Source organism: Nyctibius grandis, chromosome Z (genome assembly GCF_013368605.1).
Source record: "Nyctibius grandis isolate bNycGra1 chromosome Z, bNycGra1.pri, whole genome shotgun sequence".
Classification (NCBI taxonomy): domain Eukaryota; kingdom Metazoa; phylum Chordata; class Aves; order Nyctibiiformes; family Nyctibiidae; genus Nyctibius; species Nyctibius grandis.
The window spans coordinates 18113797-18130856 of NC_090695.1; the positions used below are offsets into that span (position 1 = coordinate 18113797).

The 17060-nt window shown below is 38.5% G+C and overlaps 1 protein-coding gene across 4 annotated transcripts in view; it reads right to left on the reverse strand.

Annotated features, from left to right (window-relative positions):
- IL6ST (interleukin 6 cytokine family signal transducer) overlaps positions 1 to 17060 on the reverse strand; it is a 64027-nt gene that overhangs the window by 32374 nt on the left and 14593 nt on the right. For all 4 annotated transcript variants that reach the window (XM_068424085.1, XM_068424083.1, XM_068424082.1 and 1 more), the window contains exons 7-15: positions 15451 to 15610; positions 10103 to 10185; positions 8681 to 8900; positions 7404 to 7580; positions 6593 to 6694; positions 5885 to 6031; positions 4767 to 4907; positions 2264 to 2360; positions 814 to 895 (exon numbers count right to left, since the gene is read on the reverse strand). In XM_068424085.1, coding sequence (XP_068280186.1) covers positions 814 to 895; positions 2264 to 2360; positions 4767 to 4907; positions 5885 to 6031; positions 6593 to 6694; positions 7404 to 7580; positions 8681 to 8900; positions 10103 to 10185; positions 15451 to 15610 — 1209 coding nt within the window. The remainder of the gene's footprint in view (positions 1 to 813; positions 896 to 2263; positions 2361 to 4766; positions 4908 to 5884; positions 6032 to 6592; positions 6695 to 7403; positions 7581 to 8680; positions 8901 to 10102; positions 10186 to 15450; positions 15611 to 17060) is intronic.

Sequence of the window (17060 nt, forward strand, 5' to 3'; positions counted from 1 at the left end):
ATGGATGTTGCCTAAGAGGAATGTTATGTTAAAAATCAAAAACCCCATTAAATATATGAATTTTTATTCTGTAATTGTTTCTAGTTTCTTCATATAATATCTCCAAAGTATCTGTTACAAAATGAAGGGTGTAGCTTTGTTTCCAATACAAAGTCTTAATTATGCAGCTATTCTAAAACTATAGTGGGTGTGCAAGCTTTGCTCTAATTTAATTATTCTTAAGAGCCATAAACACAGAACCATTTGCTGTGCAGCACAGGAGCATTCTATATTGAGGCCATACATACATTACTTCCAATAACGTATTCAACATCACAGCACTTCTTCATAGAAGTTAGCCACAGTTCACTGAACACAATTTGCATTCACCCCACATGGGGCATAAATTTTGCTGTCATCTGCTCACCCATGAGGAACTCTTAAGAGCTTTCTCTCATTTGTGACTTAACTGTGCAAACAAGTCACTTCAGGGTTTTAAGAATGGGAATCAAGAATTTGTTTATTTAACCCTGATTTCCTGTGAATGACTAAAATAATAAGGTCTTGACCCTTCCAACTAGTAAACTGAATATAATTAACAATGTTAAAGTCAGCACAAGCTGACAGCATAGAGCAAAGAGCCACGTATTTCTAATGCTGAATCTACTGATGCAATAGTCTTCTAACCATATCGTATCATAACATCATAAAACTTAGCATCCAGGCATTTTTTCCTTGAAATCTGTGTGCTAGAAGACAGAAGACTACCACTGCTTAGTTTGTCAGAAATCTTGTGGACTAGGAAGATACAAGATGCAGAAAAATGACTATTACCTTAGCTGGAACCTGAGGAGACCACTGAGCAATGTTACTCTTGGATGGATCAGGGACAACAGGCCAGATATGCTTTTTAATTCTGTAAAGGATTAAAAACAGAATAAAATCACAAATTCCTATGTTGATAGCAAGTACTGCATAATCCAGGACACCACTCCCTTACACAGTAGTTTTGCAAGAGTATTTAGTTCCAAATAGGAATGCTTCCTGAACTTCTTTACATCTTTGTACAAAAAGCTGTAGTACTTAGCAAAACACAGCACTGCACTTACAACTCCTCTACACATTAGATACAGCCATACAACGTAAGGCAAAACAACAAATGGTAATGGTTAGTGAGGGATTTTCAAATTTATAGCACTCTAGAATCTACAGAGCAGTTTAGGTAAAGTCTATGATGCACGTCAGTATAAGAATACACTGTTGCTTCTTTAAGATAACTATGAATATCACAGTTGTCAAAATCTAAGCTAAAAATCACAGCTAAAATAAAGTGAAAATATTTGAAAAAAATTTGCTTGGTCTTTTGTAACTCTGAACTCTTCAGTTTAAGAATGTAATAACTGTTACTTAACAGTAGAAGTTTCTGTAGATAAATCATCCCCAACTAAACTAACCTTGAAACTGATGCATCTATCCTGCTCTTTATAAACAGGCTCCAATAATGGTTTTCCTCTGTAGGAAAACTCTGAAGAACATTGCAAGATGGACTTCTCAAGTGACATCCATTAAGAACTGATTTTAGGAGCAGCAGGGAGGTCAGAAAGAAAGGGGCGCAAAATGCTGTCTTTAATTAGAAAGAAAAGATAGGCGACTTGGGACATGGGAGAGGCGCTACTCCTTGCCAGGAAAAACACTTCAGCAATAAGCTCTCAGCTGAAGCCACGGACAAGAGCTCTGGGGTAGACGGAGCAGGAGGCAGGATGTTTCCCAGCAGACAGGAAATAGGCACAGAGTTTATGCAACGTAGACAAAGAAGAAGTCTGCCTAATTTTTTTGGCTGTAAAGCTTGAAGTTTGCTAACATTAATTAAATAGCTCAAATACAGCCAGCAAACAGATCTTCTCTGCTTCACAAACTAGGGACCGTCATTCCACTCTCATATGATGACTTAAGAAAACAACACAGACAGTATATCCTGATCAAAGCCTAACAAACCTAATCCTGACCAACTCTAGCAAGAAAAGCAGGAACTTCCTTGCAGAACTGAGTCACGGAACATTTAGTTTGTGTGCTAAATGTTAACAGTAAGAAATTAGTATCAGAAGAAGCACTGATTTCCCAAGGAAAACACAAAAATCTTTATCACCAATCAATGTATGTGTGTTTTACCTTCTTTTTCTGGTCTAACTGCAGAATATTTACTTGTTTGTATTGAATTATTGCTATCTCTCTGTTATGCCCAAAAATATCAGAAGCATAAGAGAAAGACTTCATTTATACTTACAAGTCACGTTTATTGAAGCAAAACAAAACTCCAAGGAGCACAATCAACAGGAACGCTAGACACACAGGTACAACTATGGCTTCAATTTCTCCTTTCCCTGAAGAAAATGAAGAGAAGCAGTTATAGCCCACTTTGGCATTTAAGGAACTCAGCAGCAGCATACATTCCCAAAGGGACACGGGAGAATTGGAAACTGAATTCACTCGCAGTGCTCAATCTTAAGCTTCACCCAGAGAAGAACTTTTTCACCATATGAAAAGAGCCTGTTGGTGAAAACATGAAAATCTCTGTCCCAACAATGTAATGCCTTGCGTCAACAAAAAAACACAGGTTGCTCTAGAAGCTGTGTTACTGACAGACCAAGTAATTTTACAGTTTGGGCAGATACAACAGTAACATCTATACGAACTCATGTGTGGTCCAGGTGTTTCAGTGGCCTACTGTCTGCCGCAACAACATCATGGTCAAATAAGTAATGTAAGCAAAGTCACTAGTCATCCATCAGTTTATTCTATACACAAAAATATCCTCTGCCTGCAAACACTTAAGGTTGCATTATTGTTAGGTATTCCTTCCAATGTTACACACATTCTTAAGTAATCCTTACAGAATGCTTAGGTCAGAGCAATACTGTACAGGAAAAAAAAAATTAAAACCTGCTAAATCTAAAGAAGTGCTTCCACAACAAGTTCAGTTAATGTTGTTGCTCCTACCATTACAAATAGGAAGCACTCTCTGAAGCTGAACATACAATAAAATTAACTCTTCAAAATGAGTCTCTGTAGAAAACGGTAGCAAACATTAATAATGACATGAATGAGACTGTGGAACTTGAGGAAGGGTTGTAAGAATGGCATGTGCTGACTGGCACCTAGATTAGCAGATCAAGATCCCAGCATGCCTCTGCAGCTTCTCAGGACACCCATACCAGCATAACAAAGGCCAACCTACCTTCAGATTAAAACAAAGACTTTGGACTCTAAGACCAGGGTAAAAGCCATCAGACACCAGAAGAGACAATTAGGGCACTGAGTAAATTAGGGCGTTTGACACTGTCTCCCACAGCATCCTCACAACTAAACAGAGGAAGTGTGGTCTGGATGATCGGGTAGTGAGGTGGATTGTGAACTGGCTGAAGGAAAGAAGCCAGAGAGTGGTGGTCAATGGGACAGAGTCCAGTTGGAGGCCTATGTCTAGCGGAGTCCCTCAAGGGTCGGTACTGGGACCAGTTCTATTCAATATATTCATTAATGACTTGGATGAGGGAATAGAGTGCACTGTCAGCAAGTTCGCTGATGACACAAAACTGGGAGGAGTGGCTAACACACCAGAAGGCTGCACAGCCATTCAGAGGGACCTAGACAGGCTGGAGAGTTGGGCGGGGAGAAACTTAATGAAATATAACAAGGGCAAGTGTAGAGTCCTGCATCTGGGCAAGAACAACCCCATGTATGAGTACAAGTTGGGGACAGACCTGTTGGAGAGCAGCATAGGGGAAAGGGACCTGGGGATCCTAGTGGACAGCAGGATGACCATGAGCCAGCAGTGTGCCCTTGTGGCCAAGAAGGCCAATGGCATCCTGGGGTGTATTAGAAGGGGTGTGGTTAGCAGGTCAAGAGAGGTTCTCCTCCCCCCACTACTCTGCCCTGGTGAGGCTGCATCTGGAATATTGTGTCCAGTTCTGGGCCCCTCAGTTCAAGAAGGACAGGGAACTGCTAGAGAGAGTCCAGCGCAGAGTCATGAAGATGATTAAGGGGGTGAAACATCTCCCTTATGAGGAGAGGCTGAGGGAGCTGGGTCTCTTTAGCTTAGAGGAGACTGAGGGGTGACCTCATTAATGTTTATAAATATGTAAAGGGCAAGTGTCACGAGGATGGAGCCAGGCTCTTCTCAGTGACATCCCTTGACAGGACAAGGGGTAATGGGTGCAAGCTGGAACACAGGAGGTTCTGCATAAATATGAGGAAAAACTTCTTTATGGTGAGGGTGACCGACCACTGGAACAGGCTGCCCAGAGAGGTTGTGGAGTCTCCTTCTCTGGAGACATTCAAAACCCGTCTGGACGTGTTTCTGTGTGATATGGTCTAGGTAATCCTGCTCCAGCAGGGGGATTGGACCAGATGATCTTTCGAGGTCTCTTCCAATCCCTAACATTCTGTAAATCCTAATGACTCACAAAAAGTTAGGGCAAAAGAATACTACAACCTAAAGTACACACAAAACACATCCAAACACAGCATGTTTGCCAACATAAGAGAGCAATCCAGAAGACCTGCAGAGGACAGCTTACCCTCTGTACAATCAGAAGAAATCCTGACTAAACTACCTCTTCATGACTGAGTACTGGATAGGCTACCTGGATATCACGCACCTTGGAGTATGAGTGTGACCAAAACTTTTTCTTTTAAATAAAATCACCCTTCCCTCCCATCAGATCTTGCAGAGAGCCTTGCTATACTGTTGCAACATTACCTCCTACATCTACTAATTGTGCCACTCTTACCAAATTTTTGTGTAGTAAATGTAAAATCAGGACCACTCCTGCCTCCTTCATCTGTGGATGCCATCATCCGCACAGTATACAGTGTGTCACTAGTTAGAGAAGACAGGGTATACTCCGTCTTGGAAGGATCCACTGTCACAGCTAAAGAGAGGAAAAAATTTATACTACTCTTCTGTACAACTTATTAGATCTCCACAAACACATTAGCACTAGGACATCATGCCTTCAGATGTACAAGACAGTTTTAGTAGAATGTATGCCTGTGTGGAAAATACAAGAGACACGGAAAGACAAACTTGTACAAGCAATGATGAGATTCTTTTGTTTCTTTTCAAGTGTTTCAGTTTAGTCTTTCTTGATGGTATTTTATGTGCTAGTTTCCTGTGTTGTTTTTTTTTTTCCCCAGAATGTAGCTACAAACTAAACTAGTAGTAAAATTAAGGCTTAGAAGTCTCTACTAAGCACAATACATGGCTAACTAGAAATAGCTAATTATTAACAAGAAAAAACATGGTTAACTAAAAATAACAAGAAGTAAGGTAGGCATAAGTAATTGGCCCTTCTAATTTAAGCAAATCTAAAAAAAGAAAAAACTTTTGATAATGCTAGCTCCCTGTCTTATACCTGCAGGTCATACACACTACTGAGAACTAAAATGTACTTCAAACAAGATGTTTTACATCAGTAATATATTGATCTAGAGATTCAGGAGGATTAAGAATCCTCTGCCGCCCCCCCCCCCCCCTTTTTTTTTTTTTAAGGTTTTATCATAGTTAAATGCAGGCAACTCCTTTACATCCTGAACAGTCTAGCTTCATCTTGCTATACCACCATATCATCCTCTATATAGACAGAAAGATGGGAGCACAACACCCACAAATCAGCTTTCCGAAACTAAATTCAGTACCCTGTTATACACAGACTGAATGTTCTGAATTCTTTATTAGGGACTTTTCTGTTCAGTATGGAAGAGAGCTATGCCTCAGACATCAGTTTTATATCATCAGAACAGACTCAGCCACACTCAATTCTGTATCATGTTTTTCCAGGAACATGTATTAGGAGTTAGACAGATGGAATACTTCAATGTCACAAAGCACTTCTCTGCTTTCTGTTACCTGTTTCATTTCCATCGACAGTTTTGTAAAATATGGTGTAACTCCTGATAAATCCATTTTGTTCATCCACTGTGAGATGGTTCCATGTCAAAACAGCTTCAGCTTTTCCTACTTTTTTTGTCTGAACGGTTGGTCCTTTTGAAGGACCTGTAATGGGAGATGACAATTAGTTTCTGTTAGGCATGCCTGGCATCCACAGAAGCAGTGTATTAATGAGCACCAAACTGCTACTGCATACAAACTTCAATGGAATAGCTGGACTAACTCATCTGGAAAGCATTATTTTCAGACAACACAGCAACTCCAAAGATGTTTTAAAAGAGAAACCTCCAGGGAAAAAAGATACGAAAGCCAGTAATCACCAGATCACATGAAATCTTCAACTGAAGTTAATTAGTGTTGGCTTGAAACTTGAAATTTAAAATAAATCAGCATAGAAATATTACTATAGCAATAAAAGAACAAACTCATGCCAAATTATCTGATAAAGGTTGGAAAAAGGGGAAGAGTCAGCCACAGACATCTGTTTAACTCCTAAATACTGTAAATCAGCAGAATGGATATTAATAAAAGGGACAAGATCAATTATGTCAGATGACCCTCAAGTGTAGGACCATTTTTCATTACATAGTCCACATTAAAGCAAAGGTCTCATTGTCAGTCAAGAAAGTCAGTTTATGTGCTCCAAGATGATGATTTTGTACTTACGATCCTGCTGAAGATAAGCCTTTACAGACTGTCCACTTCCCTGACCATCAGCATATAGAGGGTACACAGTTATTAAGTAACACTTGAATGGCTTTATATCACCTAATAAAAGCAATTTAAAACGTGTTATTTCAGACAGTCAAAATTCCTCACCATCCTTCTCCTTTACTTCAGATACAGGGTTCTGGGTTTTGGCTGTTTTATTAGATGCACTTGTATCTAATACAGCTGACTAGCTTTTTCTAGAGCTCATTGATATACTGCTCCAAAATATTAACAAAAGGAACAATATAATGGTTCACATCCAAATGTTAATTTTAATAAACAGACTTTGTAGAAGTCTGGGGTTTTTTTCTATTTTATTTTAAATAAAAAGCCTTTATCCGTCTGCAGCACTGAATCCCAAAATGATTGATTTGAGCTACAGATCATAATCTGAAGAGAACTGTAAAGCTGATAAAGTTTCGCTGTAAACTGAAAGAGGGATCAGACAATTTGGTTTTGAAGGAACTCAGCCTTTTCACTATTTTAATGGTTTCCAAGAATAAGAAGACTAGAAACAAAATGCAGATAAAACCCCTGCTGTTACATAACATAGATTTCAAAATGCAAGATTAGATAGTTTTATATTTGACAGAAATGTACAAATACTTCCACACTCAAGATAAACTAAGAGAAGCCCTCAGCGTTATCCCAGACTCCTGTCCTACAATAAAATTCTAGTCAGCATGGGGATGTTCCTCACTTTAAGAGCACTTAACAGGTTTTTAGAGTATTCTACAAAGTATTTGTAGACTTATGAGCTAAATACCTTTTAAGTATGTTCCTTGAACATTTCCTGGCTCATTCTGCCATTCCATGATGCAGTCTGAGCTGTTGGACACCAGACACCATTCGATCACATATTTAAGAACATAACTGTTAGGAGCAGTCCACCCTACCCACAACTTGCCATCTTTAGGTAGTGTTCTAACATTCTTCACAGGAGCTGTGATGAAAGAAAACAGAAAAGTGATAAATACTGACAGTTCTTCCACTAGATATTCATAGTAATAGGTATTTTGTCAAATGTGGATACTTTCGGATTATTGTAATAGTGACAATTTGACAAAACCTAAGTTAATGTAAAAGCCATTTTCTGAAATTTGGAAGCTGACATCTGAATCTTTATATCAGAGATCCAAAATAAGCAGTATCAGACTATTTAAAAACTGGAAATTAGACACAGCTTCTCTGTTCTCGAACACAGTAAGTTGCCTGATTGCACAGTAAAGAGATACTACGTTTCTTCTAAAAGAAAGGGTCTATTTCAGAGAGAAATCAAACCTTGAGACACTTCTAAATTCCCATTCTAATCCTCACACTCATATACCTCACCAAGTACTTTTGGCTGCAATTCTACTGTTTGAAACATACCCTTAATTAGTTAATCTAAAAGTTTCAGAACCTGTGGCTCTCCTTTGGTCTTTACACTGTGAAAAGCAGCATCTGTCTGTATACTTATTTTATTCCTATCTTGGTAGTGTTTGGATTATCTAAGGGGAAACCAGGCTTTAGAAACTACTACTGCACAATGAAAATGTAAAAAGGAACATGATCAGCAGGGAAACAGTGGAAGCAGATGAGAGCGCAACCAGGCAAGATACTGAAAATGTGGGAGAGTGAGAGTGGGACAAGAGAAGAAAGGGACAGGGGCAAAGATCAGAAAGAAGAAGGAAGAACAATGGTGAGATGGTGTATACATGGAAGTAAAGTATGCTTGCTTCCTCAACCCTTTGATTTTTTAAAAAGAAAACAAACATGCCTGCTATGCTACAAGAAGAAACAAGAGACAACATAGTGCACAGTGGCTCTAAGGATCAAAAAGAACAGCAAAATACCACACACAGCTTCAAATGAACCTGGGAATACCTAAACCCACATGTTCTCTAGTATATAAATGGTAGCATAATTATAAGGCATAAGAGTGTAGATACATTCAGTAATACTTATGTGTCTATGTAAAAGGTACCATTTTACAACACCAAAGATTTCTTATACCAAAAGCCATGCAGATGCATCTGGAAGAGACACTACCAGGACACTAACCTTTTGAATTACTTGCTGGGATAAGCAAAACTGATGGAGAGGATGCCCCAACTCTGTTATGGGCAATGACAGTCACTTCATAAGTTCCATTTGGCAGCTTTAATGTAAGGTTGGTGGTATTAACATTGTATTTCTCTGGTGGACTGGAGAGAGATGATTTAGCTCTGACAGTCACTTCATACTGCAAGATTACTCCATTGGCTTCAAATGGCTCCAATGCCTGTGAGAAACACATCTTTGATTAGACTGATACTGAACAAATGAGACAACCTTTATTGTCTTTGACGTGTAATTTAAAAATCCGAGAGCAAGACAAGTCATGTAGATCAAATAGCTGCATATTTAAGGAAAGTGCAAATAACCTGCGTTCATTTCTGTAAAGCAGTAACTTCCAGAACTATTTCTGGTTTAAATTCTCTTTTTCTTGATTCCCAATCCTACCTAGTAGTTTAATAAAAGCTATTCTCTAAAGGTGGCTGAACACGCGTTGATAAAAGCTGCATTTTATGTGACTTTACAACATAATGACGTAAAAGGAATCTCACATCTTAAGCTATGTTGAACCCAAATGCACAACAGCCTGAGTAGCTTTGTTTTATTACACATGGAAAAATACTTGTTTCTGCGTTATCTAGCAACACAGAAAAATACCACGTTTCTGTGTAACAGTATTAGTTTTCAGACAACTTAAGAGAAAATTGTTGAAACTGCAAAGTAGCACCAGTTTTCCAGTTCTAAGCTAAATATTGTCAGAAGTGACATGCGGCACGAGTTACATCAGAAAACGATGCCATATCAATATACGTGTAACTTCACACAAGCCACCTAATAATAGGGAAAAAGTAATAATAAAAAGACAGCTAGATCAGATGTGACAGAGTTCAGAGACCAAAAGAAAGCAGGAGATGGGGACTGACCATAATTGCATTCACTTTCTCAGCTTTGGACTAATCAGTCAACTAGACACAGCAGCCTACTGCATGCCAACATGCAGTGCTGTACTTAAGTTCGGCCTCTGGAATGTCTCTAGGCTTAATGGATTTTGCAGCTGGAGTATCCCTGTCCAGATAATGTTACAAAAGTTTTAGGATACAGCAGAAGGCACAACATGAAGGTTTACTTTGTTCAAGTGGAAGTTTCCAATTCCACAGACTGCTTAAGGACAGCAAGTCAGGAATCTGAAAATGGATTCTCTACACTCTGGATTACAGGTGTGTGTCAGTTAACTGATGGCCTTTTCATCTGTACTTTTAATTTTTCATAACTAATTATTGTAATAAGAATATTAAGGTCACTTCTTGTATCAGTAAAACCTGTACTATCCCAGCTATCTACTCGAGTTTGTTGAGGTAAATTTTGCCACTTAAAAACTCATGTTTTTAAAAGAATGCTCAGTTCCTGCAGTTTATCATATTGCTTTACCTTCCACATCAGATGCACAGTCCAGGAAGCTGGTGAGCAAGATGCATCAATGATTCTCCATATGGGTGGTCCTTTAGATGGTTCTGATGAAAGAAACAATGCTTAATAGTAGAAATATTTGTATTTAATCTGTTTGAGTTAATCCTTTGACTATCATTAGATGCTTACCTTTTTTTTCTTTTTTTAATAAAAGCATACACAAAAAGTGTTTCTTTAGTTCCTCAAAGAAAATAATGCTTGGTATATTAAGTGGAACACCTGCATGGAAAGATTTCCTGAAGGGATGATCAAAACACCAGTTCTGCTTTAAGTGTACAGTATCAAAATAACTGAGAGTCAGCATGCTGAGCATCTGCAACAATGGCCTGAAGATGACAGCGCTGAGTGAGGCAAGGCCAAACCTACACCATGCAGCTTGTGTCCAGAGGCACAGCCCTGCACATCTGCATATTGCAAACCTTCTCCCTAACCTTCAATATCAAGCCACCTAAAAAAGTAAAGTGCAGGAAAGTTAACAAGGAGACAAATTTCTCCTGCCAGAATTCCCCAAGTTTTCTATCTCCTTTATGCTATAAAGGGTAACAGAACTGCAGTACTTTTGTACAACACTACACTACTTTTTGGCATCAGTACTGTAAAAAATTCAAGTGGTATTTCCACTAGTCTTCATTTCAAAGTAAAATGAATCCATTTATTACAGTGCATAAAGCAATAAAAAGTGGCCAATCCTTTGTGAGGGCCTTAGTCCTAATAGAAAGATGATCTTCAAATACATTTACATTTATAATCTTGCTAGACTGTATTTTCTCTGGGTGTTCTTTTATTGCATTTTTTATATTAATCATTAAGAGTTTTGGGCTGTTTTACCTCCAAAACACAGTATCAAGTCTACAGTGTGTGTCTTGTCTCTTATGCTTTGCATCAGCAGGGAAGGAGAACTGGAGATTGAGGCAAAGGGAGCTCTTCCTTAGCAATCTCATTTGAGTACTCTGATTTGATTCACTTGAAACAGAAGCAATTGGACGTCTTGCCTAATACAGATCATGAATGCAAATGAACATGACCTCATGCTTATTTCCTACTGTAACACCTTTGTTCTGAGGCTAAAATAAGACATGTGTACTTAATCACTCATAGCAGTATTTTTGAAAAGCCAGTCACCACAGCAGAACAGCAACGCATCTGAATAGGCAGGCAGTCCTGAAATCCTACTTGCTCAGGCTGAGATAGGAACCACAGAAAATAAAACCATACTGTAATTAAGAGTTGAAAAGAAGTGACTAGAATATTGGAAGAGTATTTCACAATATGTCCCCCAAAGAAGGTAAATTTTGTGTAGAGCTGAAGCAATGCCATTATGTACACATAAAACCCGTTTTGTTTAAACAAGCAGGATATACACTATAATCTTTGTTACTTCTCTAATACAGGATGACACATGAATGCAATCAAAACTCATTACTGGGAACTCAATTAAGATAAATAAGGAAGTTATTCTGATTCAGTGCAGTTAAGCTCCAAGCACAAAGTGGTGTTTTGACAATGAAACCTGTATTGGTTTAACTCTGTTCAAAGACATGCACTGAAATGCTGCACTAAATAGACTGCTTAAGAAGAGGGTGCCTTGGAAGGCACTAAGGAACAGACAGGATATTACAGAAAAGAGATTAGGAAGAGCACAAGTAGGAAATGCTAAAGCACATTTAAAAAAAGAAAAAAAAAAATCAATCAGGCTGACTTAGAAGTTAAACAGATATTACAAAGTACTTCGAGTGGTCAGAGGGAAGAACAGTTTCCCTACTGGGTATCAAGCACACAACCAGACGGTCCATTCACTGGCTCCATATGGGGTAGGATCAGTATGGGCCAGAAACACCACCAACCTTGCAGGCTATCAAATTAGAAATGAAATGGAAATGGGACCAAGCTAAAGTAGTTTCACTCCTCACAACCCTAGAATCAGAAAAGAATAGTTTCTAACTGATAATACAAAGCTCCTAGAAAAATAAGACATAAAATCCCCACATCTCTTTGAAGTCAGAAATCAGCAAGTGATTCCCAATGCTGTGACTACTGATGATTCAGGAGGAAGTCAAGCAAGCTTTTAAAGTCAAACCCCTTTGAGGGTGATTTACCAATTCTAGAATCCCCAGAAATCACAGCACGTATTATTGTAATATACACAGCTATGCAGCAAACCTGCTCTGCTGGATATAAAGATCCTTGGCTACAGTCACTACTTAGAGGCACAAAGTAGGTGTTTCCTGATAAGGCTTAGGTAGTAAACCAATTGCCAAAAGATTTCAAAATTGCTGGAATGCCTGCATTACTCTTCAGCATCATGATTGTAAATATGTGCATTTGCATTTAAGGATTCCGTTGAAACTTCACTTGTTAGTTACAGTACTTAACACTTGGAAATATAACACTTGGATAAAACCATACAGAAAAACAGAAGTGTATCTTCCTGAGTATAGTAGTGGTAAAAACACTTATATCTTGGGAGCTTGCTACCGAGACAAACACCAAGTCTTCTGAATGCAGAAGGCAAGCAGATGTGGAATCTTCTGTAATATAGGTCTATGTCTCAGACAAAGCACAACATCTAAAGTCAGTTTTGTAATTTGATTGAGGGCAATAATAATGGTATAAGTAACTTAAGTGTCCAGTGTCTGCTTGTTTCATTTAATCTTTGCAACACGCAACTGTACAGTAAAAATTGCTGAATAAAATTTTGGTACAAGTTCTGCTAAAATTGCAACCTGAAGTCCCTTGTCTGAACCCAACACTTGGTAGAAAAAGGATCAGGGAACTACAGACCTCATGAGCTCCCTTCCAACTTAAGTTATTCCACTATCCTATACATTTCCAAGTGTATCTGGGCATTTGCAAGAGGTGACCACACCTCTGAAGCTGTCTGTAAGCAAACTCAGAATAGGAAATTATTTTACTGTCAACTTACTGCTACAATGCTAACTGATTGGCCAGCAATGCAGAAAAAGTATGACTATCCAGTTATCATTAGGAAGGGTAGCTACAACAATTTGTTAAACCACTGTTCTACCAGCAGAAAACAGACTGTATTTACATTTGCAGTGTATCAACTAATAGCACAGGTATTCCTCAACAGCTTACTGCACACTGAAATTAGTTTGTTTTACCTTTAGCAAAAAGCAAGACACTAATGTAGGGTGTTCTGACACCAACAGAAGTTCAGATTCAAGAAGATACCAGTTAGCATCTCTCAAGCATCTATTAAAGACATTGAATTTGTTCCACTTCAGTCTAAGTGGGCTATTCAGATGAATGACACAAGGAAAACAGACCATTGAAAGGTATATCAAAGCCTGGGGCTTTTATTTGAAGAGCAAGAGCCTAGGTTGTGTTTGTATATACATTGCATGTATTTTTGTTCTGTTAACAGAAAATATAAGAATACACTATTTGAGAACAGGATTTTTCATACTGTAACAAATGTGTGGGTGGGATTTTAATGTCAGTGTTCTAATAATTACTCCTTGGTTATTGTTGTGCAACTTTATTTTGTATGAGTCTACAGTTGCTGCAACAACTGCTAAGTCATGAAATGCTTCAAAACAAAACAGTAAAACAAAATATAAAAATCCAAAACAGAAAACATTAAACATATTCAACTAGTGGTTTTGGCACAACTCAGTGGCAGAAGGCACAGTCTCTGTACTTAAGAACAAAGTTGCAGGAGAGCCTCTCTAGTGGGGAAATACTGCAATGACTTCCATGAGCTGTGAAGTATATTAAATTCATAACAATGAGTTATAGTTACTGTAATGCCACAGGACATTTCAAGCAATGTATGTGCTCATGAGCAACTGGAAGCAAACAATGAAGTTAAAAAACATGCTGTGGAGTGCAGTGGACACAGATCTTAGAAGACACTGACTGCAGTAACAGTCTCAGTGACACTGTCCTGAAGGAATACAAATTAGATCAGGGCAACGCAGCACACCTGCAGAGCATACAGTTCAATGGAAACAGACAATGTCATAACAGCTGTCTGGAGCATCACAATTAGTTGAAAGGCCAGCCAAGTTGATGAGCTGGTTGTAGTGTGAACAGATTTGGTGCACAGCAGCAACTTTGCAATGCTGAGGATTGGTTCCACAAAGCAGTGAGGGCTGACACTTGACTGAGGCTCTTAAGCAGTTTTTTTTTCCAGGGCTGTGAACTTAAAGCTTAACCTAGTGGTTTCCTATCTTTTGTGCATCTTAAGTAGAAATTGGTTTATACTTTGAAGTTGTATATATCCTCCTTGCAAAGTCCTTTTGTGCAAGACTAAACATGACCCAAATACCACCTCAAAGAGCTGATGCTGGTAAGAAGTTTTCCTCATTAAACCATGATAGCAGTAATTCAGTGTTCACCCCTACTGCAGAGGGACAGGGTATTACAAGTCCAGATCTACAAGACAACTCCAATGATTATGTCATCAAGAAGGGAAATTGTAAGGAAACAGTGATTTTTGTGATTATAGCCAAAATAAAATAATTTTCCACATCGACTCAATCTTGCCTAAAGTCAGTGGTTTATGGATGACATTCTCTTTCTTACACCTCCCACAGTGACAACCGTATCAGTGATGAGCAGCAAGACTCTTGATTACTGTGTGTAGAATACTGTAAACAAGCAGGTACAAGACAGTGCAGAGGCAGCTGTGACTAACTAGCAAGGAAATATTGTAGATGCAAAATACCTTGGGAAAAGTCAGGAGTAAACCAGAGTGCTTTATTCAGATGCTTCAGTGCGTAAGAGCCTACACTTCCCATAGGCACATTATTTCTTATCATTGCTTTACCAAGTTTGTGAAGAAGTTTATGAAACAGATTTTAGTCAATAGGGTACATACTTACTGATGCTTGCTAATCTATGACTTCATCTAATGGCCTCCTAAACACCAAATTGTTAAAAAACTAAGGCAGTCTGCCTACCAAAAAAACCGCCCAAAACTTTCACAGACGGAATAGCTTCTGTTGTTACAGAGGATAACCTTCAGAATAAAAAAAAAGCATAAAGCCTACATCTCTTCTAAAAGACTTTGAGAACGAACTTTCTGTGAAGAAAGCTTTTCTTTTCTACCTCCCATTTTAGCTGATTTCAGGGAGCACCTCTAGATTAGCTTTATGGGGAGTTACTCTCATGCTCCTTGGAATGCATGGGTCAAGTTGGTCAATACTGAAAGTAACTCAGGAGAACCTTGTTGCATGTATAATCGAACAGCTGAAGTGAGGATACACAATTTCAGCTGGCTATTGCCAACTGCTGAGCACTCACACATTTTGAATGTCAGTGACCTACTTTCATATATTACTTACTATCTTCAGTGGTGACCCCAGTTTTCTCTTCACTCCAGTCACTCCAGTAGCCCACTCCATCTTCCTTCATGCAACGAATTGAAAAGACATACTCTGTGTAGGGTCTGAGCCCTTGAACACTGAATGAAGTTCTTGGTGAAGCTGTATCTTCAGGAGGAACCTGTAAATGTACAAAAGATTTTAGAGGCACTGATCAAAAATTGTAAAGCTGAGTTCTGTGCTCCTACAGCTCCCATCCAAGAGGGCTCCCCACCACATACACACCCAACATAATCAACTTAGTTTTTCCTCCCCTTTTATTTCCAAAAGCTTCAATTCTCAACCATGGTTTGGTAAGGGGTCAGTCATAGTTGTGTGTATTTACCAGGTATAATACAATACATACACTAGAACAGGTAATCAGCTATCTCAGGACAATCTCCCATATTCTTTCTTTTTTAATTAATTTATGTTGGCCTCTCATTCCTTCCCATATAATTCCTCTACTTACTGATCTGTAATATCCCACCTCACATTTCAGAACTTTGCTAGATTATGTTTGATTATTGATTGCAAAATACCTGTGCTAGAAGCCTCCTATAAAGCTAGAGAATCCAGTATGATTGCTTCCACTGATACAGAAGAGTGTTTCTTAACTAACATTGAAATAGTTTGTTTTAGAGCAATTTATACTTTGGCTAATAAATGACTTCATTTTCATAAGCTCTTTCCTTTATCTTAGATTAGCAACTGAATGCCTGAAAACATTCTTACTGCATATGTACAGAAACATATGTACAGATGTGTGATGTAGATAATGGATATATGTAGGTACAAACACACACACTGACTCCATTACATGTTACTCCACTTGCAATTAAGGCGTTTTTACAGTGAGCAACCCTACAAGATGAATGACTGCAGATTCAACACACATGAAGGACACTCAAAAGGTTAACCTTGAGTGCAAAGAATTGTCAAAGTAGTCAAATTTTACCACAGCTAGGCAAGCTCAGTTGTTTTAAAAGTTACTATTTCAATGGTCTTGTGCACATGTTGAAAGGGCAAGACAAGTTATAAGGCCTTAATAGGACAATGTATCAACAGATCCTGGAGTTGCAGAATAAGCTATGCAGGACAGTGCTCTTTAAGCTATCAATACAGGTGACCTTAATAATTAATCTCTGCATCTAAGGCTCGAAAAGTTCCTCCAAAGGAATACACGACATTAGTCACAAGCAGCTGTGTTACGCTAACCACTTCAAACACTGTATTTTGGTAAGTCAGAAGCAGTCTTCCTGCCAACTAGTCACAGAACTCAGAATACTTTTGGGCCTCCATACTGAAAGATGGGAAGATCTTGATGAAAAGTGTGTTTCTGGAATACTGCTGCTCTGAGAGAGGCTTAAAGAAAGGCAAAACTGAGAAGCTATTGAAAATATGTCCATCAATTGATGTAGAAGAAAAAACACACAGCTCTTGATGACATGAACATATTATAGTGCACTACAGGTAAGGTATATTCCTTACTCTTTTCCAGTTCCTTGACTATATCAGGCTTAAGGCACCTATGCAGGACAACCATGCTGTATAGAATCATAAAATCATTCAAGTTGGTAAAGACCTTTAAG